General features: G+C 37.2%; 1 protein-coding gene across 15 annotated transcripts in view; it reads left to right on the top strand.

Moving 5' to 3' along the window:
• Window positions 1-22125, top strand: part of EIF4G3 (eukaryotic translation initiation factor 4 gamma 3) — a 293349-nt gene that overhangs the window by 119559 nt on the left and 151665 nt on the right. For all 15 annotated transcript variants that reach the window (XM_036352006.1, XM_036352015.1, XM_036352013.1 and 12 more), the window contains one exon: window positions 20711-20806. In XM_036352006.1, coding sequence (XP_036207899.1) covers window positions 20711-20806 — 96 coding nt within the window. Of the gene's footprint in view, window positions 1-20710; window positions 20807-22125 lie in introns of those variants that run through there.

Below are 22125 nucleotides of genomic sequence, written 5' to 3'. Positions count from 1 at the left end.
ATTCTATAGAAAATTAACTAGTAATAAGAGAAACCTAATGAGAGTCTGGAAAGACATTGTTTTTTATCTTTCACATCTACCATTTTCCTGAGAATTAAAAATTATAAGAAATTGAATGTTCTTCAGGAAAATGCTTGTGCTATATTCCAGTGTTATGGCTGACAGAAAAGTTAAAGGTGACTTAAATAATACCTAGGAGTTCATATAGATTTTTTGTGGTAAGTAGTATTTATGTGGTTAGATTTTTCTTCAAACCAATTTTTAAAGCTGTTTTATTGAATATACTTCCTACTTACCAGATTTTACTGTTAAGATGATCTGTTTGAATAAATAACAAGATTTTCTTAAAAGGCCATTCTTCCCACAGATATCTGTACAGTGCAAACTTTGTGCTAGGCACAAATGGGTTTATTTGGAAAAGGCCACTTCATAAAGTTTAAGGAAAATAGTTATTTTCCTTATAAATTGCCAACCCTGTATTTAAGCCATTTATTTCTTTCAGAGATTATTTAAAGTTTATGTGACTGTATTCTCGCCTCCAGAAGAAGCTCATTCTGAAATCAGGAGACTTGCCTTCTGCTATTTATTTGCTTATCTGCATATATTTTTATTCCATAATAGAATGCTTGCAGAATCTCTGCTAACACCATGTGGCTGGACTTTCTAGAAAGGTCCAGTTGCTGGGTTTCTTCCTTGAACTCTCTCACCTACTTTCTTCCTCGCTCTCTGGAAGTTTAGGTAACATTACTTAACTAGAAAGCCATTCAAGTGGATATTATTAGTTTTCTTAACATTGCTTATATTTCGGGAGGCAGGCTCAGCATTGTTCTGGCCCTTCACTATACTCTCTAGGTCCTTGCCCTATGACTCATGTGCAACAAGCTCATCCCTAGTTTACCTAAGCAAATTTTCCTATTTTTGAGGATTTTGGTATTTGGCCCACAATTTATTTCTCCTTTTTACTCTCTGCTATCTACTAGGAAGACTTCTAGCATATTCATTTTCACCCCATGCAACCATTGCTGTGGGCTCCTGGAGTCACCCTCCTTTCTTCCCTTTTTTCACTTCCTCAGGGCAACTGTTAATGGGCAAGCATACATAGTCAGCAACCCATAAGGACACAGCCTAGATCTGCACTGTCGGATATAATAGTCACTAGAGCCACCAGTGGTTTTTGAGCTCAGCTAGTGCAAATTGAGTTGTGTTATAAAGTGTAAAATACACCAGAAGTCTCAGTTTTTACACTGACTACAAGTAGAAATTTGGGGTTTATTGGGTTAAATAACACATTACTAAAAGCAATTTTACCTGTTTTTCTAATGTGACTACCAGAAATCTTACATTAATTATGTGACATTTTTGTTAAAGAGTGCTGTCTAGATCTAGTCTATATATAAAACTATTCTGCCCTTGATCTTGAAGTCTAAAATTTCTCTGACCACCATTTCCTGCCTCTACCTTTACCACAACAAATGTATATGAACTCCTAGATAGTATATCAATCCTATTGTACTGGTTTTGCAGTCTACAACCCTTTCATTCTGCAGTCCCTTTCTATTCTCAACATGACAAGTCCCTTCCTGCCTTCATACTCCTCTTGTTTAGCTTTGATCCTATCATTAATCGTTATTAACCCCTAGTTTTCTTTATTTACTCTATTTCTGTGTTTTGCCAATTCCCGTCCCTGAACCAATCTAATGTAGCAGATGTTTTCCTCTATTCTGGCTCCCAGAATGAAGGGTTCTGCTGTAGAAATTCAAATACCTGTGCTGATGGGCTTTATAAACATTTTATGATATCTTAGTACAGCTAAACTAAGCTGTACTAAGCTTTAGCTTAGCTAATTGGTAATCCTGTTAGTCATCTTGAACCAGCCTCCAGTTATGTCCTGCATTCTGTTTTCACCTGTAACAAGTTGGCCACCAACAGCCCCACAGGCTATATACACTGTACCAGTACATACACATTCAGCTCCTGAAGTTACATGCATTGTGGTAGCCCTGATGCCACATTTCAAATGCATTTCTAATCTTTCTGCTTACTTTTTTTTGTTGTTTTTATTGATTTCAAAGAGCGGAAGGGAGAGAGAGAGAAACATCAGTCTTGAGAAAGAGTAATCGATGGGCTGCCTCCTACATGTCCCCTACTGGGGATTAAGCCCACAACCCAGGCATGTGCCATGACCAGGAATTGAACTGTGACCTCCTGTCAATGAGCCACACCAGCTGGGCTCCTTACTTTTTTTGTAGCCCCTACTGTTTTAAAAATTATTAGGAAATATATAATCTTATAAAAAAGTATAGTTCAGTTTGAAAGAATGCAGTAGTCCCCCTTATCTACTGGGGATATGTTCCAAGACCCCCAATGGATGTCTGAAACTCTGGATAGTATAGACCCTATATACAGGTTGTCCCAAAAAATGTGTACACACTTTAACAGTTGATAGCTCACTTTTGAAAATGAAATGTATGTTAATAAACACTGCCTTTATAATTATTTAAATCATAAACAGTGGATTAACCCATATTTTGTATATGTATTATATACTGTATTCTTAAAGTAAGCTAGAGAAAAAATATTATTAAGAAAATCATAAGAAGATCAACCAAAGGACTTGTATGCATGCATATAAGCATAACCAATGATCACAGACACTAGGGTGGTGAGGGCATATGCTGGGAGGAGAGCCAGTGGGGGGGCGGAGGGGGGAAGGAGACATGTAATACCTTAATCAATAAAGAGTAAAAAAAATCATAAGAAAAAGAAAGTGCTGTTAAAGAATTTATTGAATAAATAAATTCAGCATGTGCGGTTCTCTCTCATCAATGTTTCTGTCTCTGTCTCTCTCCCTTCCTCTCTGAAATCAATTTAAAAATATTTTAAAAATTCATGTATAAAGAACCTGTTCACTCAAACCCATGTTGTTCAAGGATCAACTGTACTCTACATTTTTGTACTTGGGATTTTCTTTGACAGTTAAAACTTGACATAATACAATTGAATTTATCCCTTTTTAATTTAAAGCAGAGTAAACAGCTAATACAAAAACATTAAGAGAAAATAAATTTGCTATATTTGAGGGAAGTAGGTAAGGCCGTTGTAGCTGGAAAATAATGTATGAGGTGACCTGGGCCTAGTCATTTTTGGCCCTGTAAGCACCCTAACCTACCCCACCCTCAAACCTTGGAGCGTCAGCTCCCTTATCCCTGATATCTGATTGCTCAGAAAGTACTGCTTTTTCAACATACAAACTCAAATCTTCCTCCATTGTCTGGACTCATTGTGGCAGGTAGACCAGACCCTTATCATCATGGGCCTACACTGTCAGTAGCTCCCTAACTGATATTTTGAGACAGGTCTCTTCCCACTACTTGATATTATTGTAATAGTTCTTTTTAGTAAACAAATCTAATGATACCGCTTCCTTAGTTCAGTACTATTTTACAAGAGTCCTTTCAACATACAGTCCTTTAATTATCTTGACACATCTTTTTATTTTTATTTATTTATTTAATATATTTTTATTGATTTCAGAGAGGAAGGGAGAGGGAAAGAGAGAAACATCAATGATGAGAGGGAATCATTGATCGGCTGCCTCCTGCACGCCCCCTACTGGGGATCGAGCCTGCAACCCAGTCATGTGCCCTTGATTGGAATCGAACCTGGGACACTTCAGTCCATAGGCTGACGCTTTATCCCAGGGGTGGGCAAACTTTTTGACTCGAGGGCCACAATGGGTTCTTAAACTGGACCGGAGGGCCGAAATAAAAGCATGGATGGAGTGTTTGTGTGAACTAATATAAATTCAAAGTAAACATCATTACATAAAAGGGTACGGTCTTTTATTTCAATAGTTTTATTCATTTCAAACAGGCCGTATCCGGCCCGCGAGCCATAGTTTGCCCACGGCTGCTCTATCCACTGAGCCAAACCAGCTAGGGCGAGACATCTTTTTAATCTGGCCCTAATCTAATTCTGTGACCTCACTCTGCCTCATCCACCCCTATGCTATGGCATTCCTGACCTGTTCAGGGTTCAAACAAACATGCCCCACTTTTCTAGGTCTTTGTGCTTCTGTTTTACTCTTTGTTTTGCATATATATAGTGTCCTCCTCCTTGTGTGTCCGACTGACTGCCAGCTCACCCATCTGCCTCTTGTTGAACTGTTACCTCTGGAGGCAGAATTAAATTTTGCTTTGCTTCTTGACATTTTATTCACAGTCCTTACAGCATTTTCTATAGTCTATTCAGGTTGAGTTAGGTAAATTGTAAATCTCTGAGCATAAGAACTGTGTCTTTTTCAACTTTATTTCCAGCACTTTTAGTCAATGCTGAAAAGATAGGATTATCTAATTGCTGCATTTTAAATAATGAACGGTTTGAGGGTTTATTTCATTCCAGTTTGAGTGAAAAGTTTTTGTGTTCCTAATGTTTTCCATTAATGATACGACTAATTAACATCCTCAAAGGAAGAACAATCTAAATCAGTTTTCTTTGAGGCTTTGTTATTTGTGTAGAAGTCAAGAACATAGACCATGTCATTCATTCCTAGTTGCTTTGTGGGGATCGGATGCATTCATCATACCCAGTAAAAGCATAAGCTGTATGGATAACTGCCTTCACCTTTAGATCAGTTGGAGAGATGTGTTTTTCTCCAAAGTAGACTTGACCTATTGAGAGGAAGTTTGCCAGCCGAATCAGCCTCCTGTTTTTGCTTGTCGTCATTTTTTTATTTTTATTATCATGAATACTTGGTGTGTTGGTTGGGGTCATGGGAGAACCATGTGATGCCTAAATGAACTTCATCATAAAATTGGTTGATGTTATTGAGAGAAAGGTTTCAGGGAACTGTAACTCATTAGTGGGAACTGGAGAAGAAGCCAAGTGTTGTGGTGAGGCAGAAATTTCCAGAGTGACTGTGAGCAGAAAGACTATTGGTGGGTGACTCAGCTGTTTTCTAAACCTGTCTCATGTGATTGAGTGTGTATGATGTCTGTTTATTCTCGGCAGAGTAAGTACCAGGAGAGTCACATTACATAGCAAGCATAATGTTTATTTAACCAGCTCAGTGATGATCTAAAAATAGTTTGTAGGGGATTTTTGTTTCACTTCATTTAGCATCATAAGATAGATGGAAAAATCATAATGAAGACCTATTGACAAGGGTTTTCCCTTGTAGATAACTTTGAATATATAGTTGGCCAATACTATTTCACTTCCTTCAATATAAAGAAAGCTTTGGTATTTAAATAAAAGGTTAGGTAAAGAAGATAGCCTTCTAATTATACAGAAAATAATTCTGCACCATTACATTTTAACTTGTATTCTGGACAGATACACATTTTGGATGCATCAGGACCTTCCTTGAGGTATTTTATGTACTAAAATTTTACACAGGAACATTTTTTCCTTTTTGTGAGGTTATAGCAAATGCTTTTTGAAATGGAAATGTTAATACTAAATATTTGTTGGATTTTATGTTACTGTTTAATTATAATAGTAATAGTTTTACCCTGATTTTCTTGATTTACTCACATTGTACTCAAGGTTTGTACCACCATGTCCTGTAATTGAGTCTTTCGGTGTGTTAAAATGTGATTATTATTCCCCTGTGTACCTATTTATATTCTTTTCTCTGAAAGAGAAAGCACTTAGAAGCCTGAGTATAAATAATAGTCATAATCTGCTCATTTGTCTGGGAAGCATTGAATCACTGATTTATTCTTTTTGACATTTGAGTGTTCTTACTCTTCGAGGTGCAACATATGCAGCAAATGGACTTGTCTGAAATTATTTTGAAAGGGAATGGAAAACTGCATTCATTAAGAAGTAAATGCCAGAATTCTATTTACAATAATGTTTTATGAAGTGGCGATATTTGATTATTCCAAGTCTGTAGCATTATATTATTTACAGTGTTTGATGCTATATATAAATTGGGAAATATATACCTTTTTATGGTTGGTGAAAAAGTGACGTGCATTAAACAGTTATTGCACTGTATTTGTTTCATTCTGTTTCAAAAATTAAGTTAATCTGAGGATTTAAGTTTTTGTTAATATTACACTGTTAGAATATTTTCTGGGGTTTCTTTTTTGACATCTTTTTAGTTGGTGCAGTCATTATGAATTTAATAAATCTGGAACGGTATATTAAAGTGCATACCTTCTAACTCACTGCATAAATGGGAGCTGGCTTGAACACCATTTGAAAGTGATTCCAATTGTACTAGTTGTATGCGATCTCATACCTGCCCTTATCCTAATAGATAAATAACAAGTTGAGATTTTCTAGGTGTTAAAATTGTCTGGGCCTGAAAAACTAAAGTTCAGGCATGGTGCTTTGTTCCGAAGAACAAAGAAGAAAATGATTTTATGTGAACTCAGCTCTTCCCCAGGACATAAATTCAGATTTGGGAAAAGAGAGAGTAGTTCTCCAGTTCTTGGCAGATTGGCAGCTGGATCAAATATCCCACTGAATTTAATTGACATGCAGAAACAGTATTTTCCTCTGTAGTATTTCCTCTAGTTATTTGTAGTGTTTCTTGATGATATGGTGGTGGTGGGAAGACATTGGTTTTGTTTTCTGATAACACCTCTTGTGCTGTGAGGTACTCTGCCTGGATCGGATTTTGCTTGGTACTCTCATTTTTTGGAAATAAAAGATAACTAGGTTTTCCCCTTTGCTGAAATACATAAAAGACATTGTATTTGATGCAGGCTGCTAAATGATGATTGTTGTTAGTTTTTGCATTTCATAAGTTTTGGTATATTGTCTTTTCATTTTCATGAAAGTAGTTTCTTCTCTGACCCAGTCATTGGTTATTTGTGTGCTGTTTAATTTTCATATCTTTGTGTATGTTCTACCTGCTATTGATTTCATTCCACTGTGATCAGAAAAGATCATTTTTAAGATTCATTGTGACTTATTTTGTGGTCAAACATATGGTCTGTCTAGGAGAATATTCTAGGTGTACTTAAGAACAACATAAAGCCCTGGCTGGATGGCTCAGTTAGTTAGAGCGTGCACCAAAAGATTGTGGGTTTGATTCCCAGTCAGGGCACATACCTAGGTTGCAGGTTCAATCCCCATTCAGGGCTCTTATGGAAGGCAACTGATCTATGAGTTTCGCACATTGACATTTCTCTCTCTCTCTCTCTCTCTCTCTCTCTCTCTCTCTCTCTCTCTCTCTCCCTCCCTCCCTCCCTCCCTCCCTCCCTCTCCCCCTCCCCCCTTGCTCTCTCTAAAAAAATCAGTAAAGACATATCCTCAGGTGAGAATTTAAAAAAATATATATTCTACTGTTGTTGGGTAGTGTGTTTTGTTGTGTTTTAGGTCCAATTGGTCTATAATATATTTAATTCCATTGTTTCCTTATTGATCTGCCTGGTTATATCCATTATTGAAAATGGGGCATTGAAGTCTCCGACGATTATTGTAGAACTATTTTGCCCTTTAATTCTGTCAATGATATATTATAGTGTCCTTTTTTGTCTCTTCTAATAATTTTTGACTTACAGTGTATTTTGTCTGATATCAGTACAGCCACCTCTGCTTTCTTTTTGGTTACTATTTATATGGAATACTTTTCTTCCTTTTGCTTTCAACCTGTGTGTGTCCTCCTAGGTCAGTGATGGCGAGCCTTTTGAGCTCGGCATGTCAAAATTTTGAAAAACCCTAACTTAACTCTGGTGCTGTGTCACATATAGAAATATTCATAATTTTTTTTTTGATATTTGCAACCATAGTAAAAAAAAGATTTATATTTTTGATATTTATTTTATATATTTAAATGCCATTTAACAAAGAAAAATCAACCAAAAATATGTGTAAAATGAACAAAAACAGAAAAACAATGTACATTTAGGAAAAAATAATAATAAAAACAATGATAATCAAATGGTACGAAAACTAGAAATTAGTGACTTTTTTGGTGCTGAAGTTTGTCTGCTAATTCTTCGATTGCAGGTTCATACTTGGTGCACTTCAAGGCCAAGCAAGCGCCACTAACTTCATCTTTTAGCCGGTTTCTTTTGTTTGTTTTAATATTTAATGCTGAGAATAAAGTCTCACAAAAATATGTTGATGAAAAAATTGCTAGCAAAGCCATCGCTAGATTTTTTATGTCGCTAAAAGTGTCCGGTACTCTGCTCCAAGCACTCAAAATTTCTTGTTCGTAGTTGCACTCTTCTTAATTATTTAAACGATTTCATTCCAGATTTTCAACTTTCGACCTTAAGTCGACAAACACATGAGTCCAAATGCTGCAAGTTGCATCTCTAAATCGTCAATTTGCATCCATTGGAAATCCTTTAATTCCAAAGTACTGTAAACAACTACATCCGGATACTTAATTATTTTAATGGTCTGTTTCTAGACTTCTAAATTGGTCGAATCTTTCTCTGAACTGTTCAAATAACGAGTTTACTATATTCTGGTAAATAAGTATGGACTCCATTGCACTCGTTGTAGTGGCCTTCTTGAAATACTTTTTTTTTTTTAATTAAATCTTTATTGTTCAGATTATTACATTTGTTCCTCTTTTTTTCCCCCCCATAACTCCCCTCCTCCCAGCTCCCGCCCCACCCTCCGCCCTCACTCCCCACCCACTGTCCTCTTCCATAGGTGCACGATTTTTGTCCAGTCTCTTTCCGCATCTCCCACACCCCTTTCCCCCCCAAGAATAATCAGTCCATTCCCTTTCTATGTCCCTGATTCTATTATGATCACCAGATTATTTATTCCCTTGATTCTTAGATTCACTTGTTGATAGATGCATATTTGTTGTTCATAATTTGTATCTTTACCTTTTTCTTCTTCTTCCTCTTTTTAAAGGATACCTTTCAGCATTTCATATAATACTGGTTTGGTGGTGATGAACTCCTTTAGCTTTTCCTTATCTGTGAAGCTCTTTATCTGACCTTCCGTTCTGAATGATAGCTTTGCTGGATAAAGTAATCTTGGTTGTAGGTTCTTGGTATTCATCACTTTGAATATTTCTTGCCATTCCCTTCTGGCCTGCAAAGTTTCTGTTGAGAACTCAGCTGACAGTCGTATGGGTATTCCCTTGTAGGTAACTGGGTTTCTTTCTCTTGCTGCTTTTAAGATTCTCTCTTTGTCTTTTGCTCTTGGCATTTTAATTATGATGTGTCTTGGTGTGGTCCTCTTTGGATTCCTTTTGTTTGGGGTTCTCTGCGCTTCCTGGACCTGTAAGTCTATTTCTTTCACCAGGTGGGGGAAGTTTTCTGTCATTATTTCTTCAAATAGGTTTTCAATATCTTGCTCTCTCTCATCTTCTGGCACCCCTATAATTCTGATGTTGGTACGCTTGAAGCTGTCCCAGAGGCTCCTTACACTATCTTCGTATTTTCGGATTCTTTTTTCATTTTGCTTTTCCAGTTGGGTGTTTTTTGCTTCTTCACGTTTCGAATCTTTGACTTGATTCTTGCGCTCCTCTGGTCTGCTGTTGGGTGTCTGTATAATATTCTTTATTTCAGTCAGTGTATGCTTAATTTCTAGTTGGTTCTTTATCACAACATCGAGGGTCTCATTAGATTTCTTGAGGATCTCACTACATTTATCGGCGGTCTCACCAGTCTTTTCGAGGGCCTTACTAAGTTTATCGGCAGCTTCTAGACAGTTCTTGAGAGACCTTAAAAGTGTGGTTTTGAGCTCTATATCTTCCATTTCTGACATTTGCGTCCTGTTTCTTTGTCTCCGCATTTTTATATCTTTTCTTGGTGCACCCCCTAGTGGTCTTTGTGCGCAGTCTTGTAGTTAAGCCTTGATTGTTGTCGGTAATACCAGGGGTGATTTGACCTCCAGGCTAACTGGCTATGATAGTCAGCTGTGTCTGCAGTGGGAGAGCTTCTGTGCTGGATCTCTAGGGCGGTGCTAATCTAGCCTTTGCCTGAGGCTATCCGGCAAATGGCTCTGCGCAGGGCTTGGGCGGGGCGGGTCCCCGGGGATCTACAGGGCGGGCCGGAGCAAGCAGTTATGGCGGCTCTCAGTTCCGTCCCTAGGGGCTCTGCCTCTCAGAGTCCCAGCAACCGCTGCCAACCTCGGAGAGAAAGCTGCCCTTGAGTTCCGACCGAAGCCAGACAGCCCCGCTTCTCCCGTTTGAGTCTGGGTCCCTAGAGACTCACCTGGATCTGGAGCTCAGAGTCTGAAACTCCCTCCCGATTGAAAACAACAACCGCGCCCTCCGCCTCCAGCCCGCTCCGCGCGCGCACTCCGCACCTGAGTATTTCACTTCAGCACTGCGCCTCCTCTGAGTCTGGGTATGATATTCTCTTTCCTCCTAGTTGTAGAATTTCCACTCAGCCAGCCTTCCTGTGGTTCTGGATGATGTTCGTTCTGTCCTTTAGTTATATCTCTGAAGTGGTTGTTCGAGGCAGCAATCTCCGGCGTTAACCTATGCCGCCATCTTGGTTTCCTCCTTGAAATACTTTTTTATCCGAGGAAAATACTTACAAGTTTTAGTTTCAATATCTAGCTTGAAAATTTTTAAGTTTACTTTCAAAAGATTTGATGTATCCAAACATAACGTCAATACTTTTGCCGAAACCTTGTAATTTTAAGTTCAGTTCATTCATATGAACAGAGAGATCTGTAAAAAACATCAAATTGCTGACCCACTTATGATCATTGATCTGAGGAAAGTTTGCCAGATCCTTATTCTCAATAAATACTGTAATTTCTTCAAAGCACTCCACAAATCGCTCAAGTACTTTACCTCGACTCAGCCATCTCACATTATTGAACATCAGTAGTCCACTGTAGGTTGAGTCAACTTCCTGTAAAAGTGCAGAAAATTCTCACTTGTGAAGGGGTTGAGAAGCTATAAAATTCACAATTTTTGTTACAACTGACATTAAATCATTCAATTCTGAGAATCCCGATTTGGCACACAACACCTCCTGATGGATAATGCAATGAAAAGGTACAAGTGGATGTCTAATAGCTTCCATAAACAATTTCAGGAATCCCACATTTTTCCCCACCATATTTGGTGCGCCATCTGTCGTGACTGACACAGTTTTAGAGATATCAATGTTTAGGTCACTGAATGTTTTTATAACAACCTTACATATTTCGTTTCCTGATGTACTTATTGGCACTGATTCTAACTTTATCAACTCTTCTCTCATAGTGAGACCATCAGAATATCTAGCAATAATGGCCAACCGAGCATTTGATGTGACATCAGTAGTTTCATCAAGAGAAATTGAAAAATATTTACAACTATTTAAGCCTTTTTTTAATTGATGTTGTACGTTTTTGTTAAGATCTATTATTCTGTCTTTGATAGTATTTCTACTGAGTGGTAACTCAGAAATTCTTTTAGTAATATCATCTTTATTTTTCATATTGTGAAATAGAGCTGGTGCACATCTTAGAAATATTTCCTTAATAAATTCTCCGTCACTGAGGGCTTTTCCATGCTGAGCTATGGAGTGAGCAATACAGTAACTTGCTGATGTTAAATTTGTAGAGCATTTTACAAATTTAATGATGGAATTTGATTGACTTTTATAGAGGTGTAGCTGCCTAAAAATGTATTCCTTCCTTTTATCGATACTTTTTTTCAAGAGCTGACAATGATTACTTTCAAAATGTCTCTTTACATTCCACGTTCTGCTTACTACCGTTTCATTACACAGTATGCACAATGATCTGTTGTTTCTGTCGACAATCCCGTACATCTCGGTCTATATGTCTTGAAAGGCTCGGCTACTACTACTTCCACTTCTTTTTTCATTCAATCTTGCTTTTTTATTTTTTTTGATTCTCCATCACAAGGCTGCAAAAATAAATAAATATAAATCATGGCGTTTTTTATAAAAGGTTGATAGGTTTCTTACCTATTAACTTTTTGCAGTGTTGTTGCACTGACTCCTGGTGCAAAACAATTCAAATATAGTATGTATAACCAACAAATATATGGTGTTGTAATCAATTATCTGACATGCAGAATGTCTCGTCGAGCACTGTTGCACTGTATATCTTTTTCTTCTGACCCTCCTACTCCTGTCTCCTAACGAATATGGCGAGCAAGTGGGTCCGTTTGCCGAATGCACCTGAACGCACGGGAAGCTTACCCGAGGCACATTTTGACAATAACGAGGCTGTTTCCAGAATTGGGCATTTTGTCACTCGAGTAAAAATAAAATGTCATGAGTAAAGATTAATCTCTTTATAGTGCAATTCTTAACCTTTTTATATTAATGTCAATATTAGAACAATGTATCTTGGATGTTTCCACTATGTATCTTTGCTACGCAACACCGATGTACATGTTTACATTCGGTTTTAGAATTGCATTATTGATCATGAGTAACGTAATAATATTACTCGAGTGATGCCCAACTCTGACCATTGCGAGAGACAAATATTTGAATTATGCAATTTTTTTGTCTCTGTCGATGTGTGTCACCCAAAATGAGTTCGCGTGTCACCTCTGACACGCGTGTCACAGGTTCGCCATCACTGTCCTAGGTCTAAAGTGAATCTTTTGTAGAGAGCATATCATTGGGTCCTTTTTAAAAAATGTATGTTTTTATTGATTTTTAGAGAGAGAGGAAGGGAGAGGGATAGATAGGAACATCAAAGAGAGAGAAACATCATCAATCAGCTGCCTCCTGCAAGCCCCCCACTGAGGCTAGAGCCCACAATCCTAACCATGTGCCCTGATCTCTTGGTTCATGGGTTGATGCTCAACCACAGCCATACCGGCCATGCATGGATCCTATTTTTAAAAAATCCATCATGCCAACCTATCTTTTGACTGAAGAGTTTAATCCATTTATATTGAAGGTAATTAGTGATCGGGAAGGACTCAATATTGTCTTTTGTTATTTATTTTTTGTATAGATAGTGCTCCTTAAAAAAAAAATGTCTTCTCTCTTACTGCCTTCCTTTGTATTTAGTTGAGTTTTTGTAGTGACATGTTTTGATTCCTTTCTCATTTCCTTTTGTAAATATTCTAGAGATTCTTTGGTGATTACTGTGGGATTATGTATAATGTCCTAAAGTTATAACACTCCATTTTAAACTGATAACAAGTTTACTTCAGTTGCTTACAAATATTCTACTTCTTTTTAGCTTTGCCTCCACCCACTTTGTTATTGGTGTCACATTTTATCTTTATGTACTGTGTATCCACCAACATAGATTTAAGTTATTTTTATGTTTTGTCTGTTAAATTGTAATAAAATAATAAAAGTGAGTTATAAGCCCAAATTAAAATAGTACAGGTTTTTATATATGCTTATGTATTTACCTTTACTGGATAACTTTATATTTTCATATGGCTTCAGTTACTGTCTAGTGTCCTTTTATTTCCACTTTAAGGACTCCCTTTAACATTTATTGTAGGGCAAGTCTTGTGGTCAGGAACTCCCTGAGATTTTACTTATCTGGAAATTTCTCCCTCATTTTTAAAGAATATTTTGTGAAATATAAAATTCTCATTTTGACAGTTGTTGTTTTTTCTTTGAAAAGTTTGTAATGTTTCTCACTTGGAGTTCATTGAGCTCCTTGTATTTGGATGTCCTTGGATAATTTTAGTCATTATTTTTTCAAATAAGCTCTCTGTCCCATTTTCTCTCTCTTCTTCCCTAATGCATTATTCCTTATATTTCTTAGGTTCTATTCACTTCTTTTCCCTTAATTTTTTTTTTTTCCTTTTGCTTCTCAGACTTGATAATTAAGAAGTTCTCTCTCCAAGGTCACCGATTCTTTCTTTTGCCCATTAAAGTCTGCTATTAAACACCTCTAGTGAAATTTTAAAATTTAGTGATTGTGTTTTTCTTTCTTTTATTTATTTTTGTTTATAGTTTCTGTATCTTTGAGGTTGATTTCTAGAGATTTATTTTGTTCCTTTAAATGGGCCTTCAACTGGTCCCTTTGTATGCCTTGTAATCTTCTGTTGATAATTTAACATTTGAAAAAATAAGCACACCTTCCAGTATTTGGGGACTTGGCCAATTGTCCCTTACGATGGAGGCTCAGCTATGCAGAGGCCCACCCCTTGGAGCAGGACTGACTTCAGCAGGGCTGTGGTGCCCGCTGAGTCCGCCCCTTGCGTGTGTCACTTGTGGAGGTGGTTGGACGGTACTTCATTGTGGTCTGAAGCTGTCCACTGGGTGCGCTGGCTCTAGGGCCTCCCAGGAGGCACAGGCCAAGGTCAGCCACCACTGTGTTCTGCCTGGGACCACCTGGCATGAGCTACAAAGTGATCTACAGATGGCTGCTACTTGTGCTGGATTTGGAGTTGCCCAAGAGAGGCCAGGCTGCAAACCAAGGCCAGCTGCTGTGAGCCGGGCATGGGGCCACTTAGAGGTACCAGGCATGCTAAAGCCAGATATTGCTTGTTTGAGAGATTTTAGGAAAGTCTGAAACGTGAACCAAGCTGGGCTATTTGTTATGGGCAAGCCACTGGAAATAGCTTAGGTGGAGCTAGGTCTCAGGGATTTACCAGGGCAGGTGAACATTGATAGCCAGGTTGATGGAGGCTCAGATATGGCTCCTGCCTGCCGCTCTGTAGGGGAAGGGCTCAGAAAAAGAGCAGTGGTTCTGCCCTCCTGATTTTTATTTGACACACATGGGTGTGGAACCACCCTTGTCTCTACCCTTCCTTCCAGTCTTGATGTGACTTCTTTTTATCCTTAGTTTTAGGACTCTGTTCAACTAGATTTTAGGCAGTTATTTTTAGTTTTATTTATTTTAAATATATTTTTATTCATTTCAGAGAAGAAGGAAGAGGGAGAGAGATAGAAACATCAATGATGAGAATCATTGATTGGCTGCCTCCTACATGACCGCCCTGGGGATCGAGCCCACAACCCGGGCATGTGCCCTTGACCGGAATCGAACCTGGGACCCTTTAGTCTGCAGGTCGACTCTCTATCCACTGAGCCAAACTGGATAGGGCAGTTTATTTTTATTTTTGATGTGGTTGTGGGAGGATACAGGTACCCAACTGCATTTGCCCATGCCTCCATCTTGCCTGGAAGCCTCACATTGTGAACTTCTTGAAGGTTAAAAAAACCAGCAACCATATATCTTCAGCTTCATTTGTGCATCTAGAACACAGCACATGGCGTCTTCTTTGTGTTAAAGTTCAACAAATACTGGTGATTTAATTTTTATTGTGATTTATGAGATGACATTTCATTTTTTTCAAAAATATTTAGAGCTTTGTAAAATACAGACCTCCTCCTATATTTTCTTGTTTGCTTTGCCTTTTTATATCATTTGAAAGGAAAGCTGAAAGACATGTTATCTTCACTATATTTTTATTACAAAGTAATCAGTTTTTAGGTCCATGAAAAGGGAAAAAATACACAATTCAGAAGTATACAAAATAAGACCTACAAGTTGTGTTCTATACTCTCCCCTTTCAATTCCCATTTCTCTGAAGTAGCCAGCATTAAATTTGCCATACACCTTTCTAAGACATTTTATCTTTATGTGTATGAGTATACTGTATGCATATACCAAAAAATTTTACAACTAGGGTGATTTTATAATTAACTAGAGTCTGGGTGCATGAATTCATGCACGGGTGGGGCCCCGAGGGGGAGATGGGATGCGATCGGCCCTCCCGGTGGGCAGTGGGGTGCCCTTGCCAGCCCGGGATCCAGATCCATCCAGGTGACATTCACGCTGGTTGTCGAGAGCCACCTGGCGGCTGCTTCTATATTGTTTATTCCTTGTGGAGTGTCTAGGGAAGGGAAGCGGCCGCGGTGCCCAAGGCCAACTTCCAGGAGGCCAGCAGCACTGTCAGGATTGTGCGGGTGGCGCTGGTCTGTTGGTGCCTGGCCCATTTTCCAGCGATTGGACCTGCAGGACTATTGAGGGAGGGAGTGGCTGCCGCCAGGCTGGTGGGCCACTGGGATGGGTCTGTCAGCTGAGCAGCGCTCCCACTGTGGGAGCACACTGACCACCAGGGGGCAGCTGCTGTGTTGAGCGTCTGCCACCTGGTGGCCAGTGCATGTCATAGTGATAGGTCGTTCCATCGTTTCCTCGCTTAGACTTTTATATATATAGATAGTTCTGTGATTTGCTATGTCATTCAATGTTACAGATATCTTTCCATGATAGTGACTGACCTCATTCTACAACAGCGTTCTCAACCTGTGGGTCGCGACCCCTTTGGGGGTCGAATGACCCTTTCACAGAGGTCGCCTAAGACCATCGGAAAACACATATATAATGACATATTGTTTTTGTGATTAATCACTACGCTTTAATTATGTTCAATTTGTAGCAATGAAATTGTGGGTCACCACAACATGAGGAACTGTATTAAAGGGTCGCGGCATTAGGAAGGTTGAGAACCACTGTTCTACAAGCTATAGTGTCTGTAGACTGACCTCATTCTTTTTAAGATTATACCATATTCTCACATTGATTAAATATAGCATACTTTCACCTCTCCCTTATAAATGGAAATTTAGAATGTTTCCTGTTTTGTTCCCCCCTACCCACCCCATTATGAGTATATCTTTAGGGTAAATTCCTTGAAATGGAATTGTGGAGTCAAAGGGATAAGCTTATTTAAAATGTGGTAAGTATTACCTAATACCTCATTGAAAGATTGTGGCAATTTATTTCAGTTAGATTTGTGTGTGTATGTTATACATGCCTAGTATTGAACTTAGTCTTTATGATAGTATTTAAGGTGAAGGAAGATTCTTAAAACAGGAGAAATAACCTTCACCTCTGAGTTGTATGTGAAATACTACTTAGAATAGTGCTGAAACACAGTAAGAGCAATATAAATGTTTCTGTTAAAATTATTTTTGTTGGTTTAAGTTCATTGTATTATATTATGAACATAGAAAATCCTTGTAAATTTTTTTCACATGTCCATGATTTGAAAACCATCACATCTGTACACAAGGTACTACATTGTTCTTGTCATGAAATTCACCCTTGGATTTCTATCTTTAATTGTTCAAATCACTCTTTTTTATTTAGTTATTATGAACGTAAAGGTTATGTATGTAACACAAGGTCTGTTTTGACTGGCTCGTCTTCACTGGCATTTTGTTAACAGTCTGTCAGTAAACATCATTTGCTCATTGTTTTTGTTATTATTGTGTTTTTATCTACCCAGTTAATAAAAAGCGATCAGTGAGTTGAGAGTGTTCATTGAAACATAAAAGTAATAATGAAAATGAGAATGCAAGTCTATATTACTCTTTTAAAGTTGGATAGTGAACAGGATTGCAGTGTTAATATAAAATATTCATACATATGTCCTTGGAGAAGTAAATGTGGTAACTTAGAAGGTATCCAAAAAGGGGAAGTGCAAACAAAATGTTTAACAAGTACTGAAATGATACTCCCTTGACCTATCCATAGTTCTCTATGCATTTGATGTGATGAAACATGTTTATAGGATGTTCCCATTCAAGTTTTTACAATATTTTTCAACAAAACATACTACTATATTAAGCAAGTTATTCCAGAATAACTTAATTCACTAAATTTGGTTAATCATGTCTTTAAATGCAGAGTAGAGATAAAAAGCATAGAAGCCTCTTTCACAGGTGCACTGCTTGCACCAACAGTACAAATCACATCATTCCTAAGAAGTTCCTAAAATCAGCCACAATGGAAAAATGCTCCGAGAGAAAGCTGAGTGAACTGTTGGCAAAATTCTTTATCAGTGCCCCTTTTAAATCTTACATTGCTAATGACACAATCACATCTATATCTATAAAGTCTAAGTGACCAACCGTCTGTCTGTCTGACTGCCTGACCAACCTACCGGCCAGTACATATGACACGCACTGGCAATTTAAAAATAAATGTTAACTCATGCATGTGCAATACATATAAACTCCCGCTGGTGCCAGTCGCACAGGTGTGTTTCGATCTGTCATTGTCGATCGTGAATTTGGTTGTTTTTATATCATGTGTTGTTATTGTCTATTTATTAATCAATTTATATATTATTTTCATATACATTTTACTAATTTATTTCATCTCCGACACTTCTATTATAGAGAAAGGATGAATAACAATATTAAAATATTTCTTCTAATTAATTTCCTTTCAGTGTGCACAGATCCGTGTACCGGGCCACTAGAGTATTATAAAAAAAGGAATCACTTCCATATGTGGGTGTCATCAGATATTATGCTTTGCATTTTAATGAAACTGCTTGTATGCAGAGTATGAATCATCTGTTGGCATACATACAATTTAAATTGGAAGAAGTACTTGATTATTTTTTATCAGTTTAAAATAATTCCAAGTGATGGAAATAAATTCTTTGTTTTTTAATAATCATTTTGAGAGCAGTACTGTAGTCTGTCAGCTTTATGTGTGACCAGGAATAGTGTTATTACTAAATGAAAAAACTTATGCCTGAATCCTAATTCACATACTGCTTTTTCAATTAGTTGTAAGGGTGTTGCCTTATGTTAGTGGAAATTTTGAATAAGGTCAAATATGATTATTTGAGCATCTTTTATGAGAGGGCGAAGTCTCCCCTAACTTTTTGAAGTATAGAAAGAGGTAACATTTTCCCATGTTTTTTAAACTGTAACCTCTCAGTGCTAGTTCAATATCTTGACAGGCAGAAATTTATGCTTCAAGTAGCACCAACTAAATGTTGAAAATAAAATATCAAGATTTCCTAAGACCAAAGAGCGTCACCACTGAGAATATGACTTTTTAAAATATTTAATGACTTTCTTTAATAAAGAATGAAATTAATGCTGTATTTTGCAACTATATCCAAATTTTGTAATAGAGTTGGATGAATTACTTTTCCAGTTTGAATGCATTCAGAGATGATAAGTCTATTCACCACTCTTTTTCAAGTTGAAGTAGTCAAACTTCCTATTTTCCAGAGTTTGAATGTGCTACATCAGCGGTTCTCAACCTGTGGGTCGCGACCCCTTTGGGAGTCAAACGACCCTTTCACAGGGATCGCCTAAGACCATCGGAAAACACATATATAATTACATTACCATTCATAACAGTAGCAAAATTACAGTTATGAAGTGGCAACGAAAATAATTTTATGGTTGGGGGTCACCACAACATGAGGAACTGTATTAAAGGGTCGAGGCATTAGGAAGGTTGAGAACCACTGTGCTACATAAACTTAGTGTCTAAAACAGTGCTAAAAATAATCTTTGATAAGAAACCTTGGAATAATTTTTGGATCATAATTGATCCAGTACCTGTTTGATAGATTCTGATACTTGCTGCCATGATTTTCAATTTATGACCAGATTTGGTAGAACTAGAATGAAAAAGAAAACTTAAATGTCAGTTATAGAAATGCTTATAAGGTTTCTGTGTTGAAAGATTGCAAAATATTGTGTCCAGTATGAAACTTTTTTTGTTGTTACTCCTTACCTGAGGGTATTTTTTCCATTGAATTTTAGAAAGTGAAAGGGAGAGAGACAGAAAGATAGACATTGATGTGAGAGAGAGAGACATCAATTGGTTACCTCCTGCACAAGCCCCAACTGGGCCGGGGATCAAACCTGCAGCCCAAGCACTCTAGCCAGCACTCTAACCACCGTTCACATGGCCAGAGCAGAACTATTATTTTTTTATTAATCTTGTTTTCATTTGGAAGTTATGAGGAATCTTTTCAAACATTTGCTGTAAATTGGTAATCCCAGCTGAACTCCCATTGCATTGTTAACAAAAACCAAAAGTTAGTTGCTGATGGTGGGTTTTTTTGTTTTTTTTTTTAAGGTAGTAATTTATTAAACATCTTCCATATTTAAAGCTGTGGGTAAATTTTTTTAAAGCAAAGTTAGAATACTTCTAGACATTATTTACTTAGTTACCTTGGGTAAGATACTTAAAATTTCTGATTCTGGATTTCCTCATTTGTAAAACTGGAACTGTCTTAACTAAAGGTGGTTTTGCAGTAATTGACTTTATTTAGTCTTAGCAATGCCTTGTAAGGTAGGTATTCCTTCTTATATTCACGGGAATGACAAAGTCAAGCTAACAACAGTAGTAAAGGGCGGTTTTTATGATTTGAATCCAAGTCCTGAGATTCTGTAACCATTGCTACTGCTAGCATTTCATTTTAAACATGGTATAAGTATTTTTTTTTCCTGAAATCACTGGTGCATAGTATTTTAGTCTGTAGCATTTAACATGGATTCATAATGAAAAACTTATCTTCTTATTTTCAGAAAACTTGTGGTTAGTATGTATTATATTACCACTTATTTCAGGCTTTTGTCTAAAGTTCTTAATGATGGTAGTTTTTATGGGGTTATATAAAAGAGTTACGGTGGAAGAGAATAGCAATACTATAGAGGTCAACTGAGTGAACTGCTAATTTGGCTCTAGGATGTCTTCCTCAATGGTTACTTTTGCTTATAGGTACTTTGGAAAGCTCACCACAGAAGTAACAAGTTCCCTCAATTATGTTTTATTTTGTTCGTGGATGGGCTGTCCATTTCAGAAAGAGATAAATTGAGAGTGAGTGCTATTTATACTCATGGTATCAAATAATTGCACCTACATATCAGGAGGTTTAAGGTAATCCCTAAAAAACTGCTGCATTAGTTCTGGATTTCTGGACATTATGATAAAGATAAGTTTAAAAAGTAAATTTGTAAACCACATTAATAAATATTCGTATAAATATTTTAAACACTGAATTTGCCATATTTATTCAAAATATGATATTATTCTTGCCATTTTTTGACAGACCCCTTATCCCTCTGGACAGAATGCAGGTCCTACCACGTTGGTATACCCTCAAGCCCCTCAGACAATGAATTCGCAACCTCAAACCCGTTCTCCGGTAAGTAAGCAGAAGCTTGATGTAGAAAATATTCTCCACCTAAGTTTGTGTTTGCAGTAGCTTGGGTTCCTTTGGCTAATATTTTTACTTACTTTGGGAAATTTTTCCCTAAGAAAATTTATTGTTGTTATTTTTATTATATTGGTTAGCATTACATTTTTCAGATTCTTTGCTATGTGAATAATTTAAATTTATTAAGAAAAAGAAGGAATGAAACTTTTTATCTTTTTTCAGTGGCATGATTTTTTAAAAAATTCTAGTTGCACTCAAATTTATTTCTGTTTTTAATTTGTTAGCTGCACTATTCAAAATTCAGGAGAAGAGTAAAGCATCATATTTTAAAAGTAAAGTAAATTTCATTAATTAGACTCAAATTCCAGTTGTTTCGGAAGGATTTCTGAATTGGTGTTACTAGATCAGTTCAAACCATTTGACAGTGTGGACATATGCATGACATCACCAATGGTGTATTCATTTTTTTAAAATGGGAAATATATTGTACAAATGTAAATGCTGTAATCCTCCTTGCTCATCCTTTACATGGATTGCAATAAGTTTTGCAAAGATTGTGGATTTTCTCAGGGTTCATCCTTTGCTTCCCAAGAGAATACAGTAGTTTCAGCTGTCCATTCCTTAGAACGTCGTTTCCTGCCCTGCATGATTAGCTTTTGCTAGAAGGTGCTTTTGTAACATCTCACTTTGTATCTCACATCCCTACTTATACCTCTGCTCTGTGTTTTTCTCCCGATATAGGGATCCTCTTTTGTTCCCCACTCCTGCTTTTTTGCTTGTAGTACAGGAATATTTCATTGCATTAGCTTCTATTCTTTTAGTTTATGCATGCATTTAATGCTGAAATGTATGAAAGAATTGCTGAAATGTATGAAAGAATTGCTCAAAGAACTAGGGGAGCATAGACTGACCAAAATGTAATCTCTTTCTTACCCTCTTCCTATCTTCCTTTTCCCTATTGCCCTCTTCTCCAATACCCATTCTTAGATCCTGGTTCTCCCCAGGGGGTGGAGGAACCATTCTAAAGAGGTGGGACTTTGGTCCTAGTTGCCTGTTTGCTTGTCTTCTTTTTATTTATTTATTTATTTGTTTATTTATTTGCTGAAATGGTCAACAAGATGTCTGATGCAAGTTTTGTTCTGAAGTGCTTTGGGAATGTGGACACTTGACTGTTTGGAGTGGGCCTGAGATCTCACCAAATTAATTTAGATAGACCTGGGTTCTAATCATTAAACATGGAACGTATGGTAAGCTCTTATTGCAAAGAATTCCATGGCCCTCTTTACTTCTAACCCCCTTTTGTGATA

The sequence above is a fragment of the Myotis myotis genome, unplaced genomic scaffold (genome assembly GCF_014108235.1).
Source record: "Myotis myotis isolate mMyoMyo1 unplaced genomic scaffold, mMyoMyo1.p scaffold_m19_p_2, whole genome shotgun sequence".
NCBI classification, from domain to species: Eukaryota; Metazoa; Chordata; class Mammalia; order Chiroptera; family Vespertilionidae; genus Myotis; species Myotis myotis.
The sequence above is the reverse complement of the archived record's forward strand: the minus strand, read 5'-3'. Positions and strand labels throughout refer to the sequence as shown.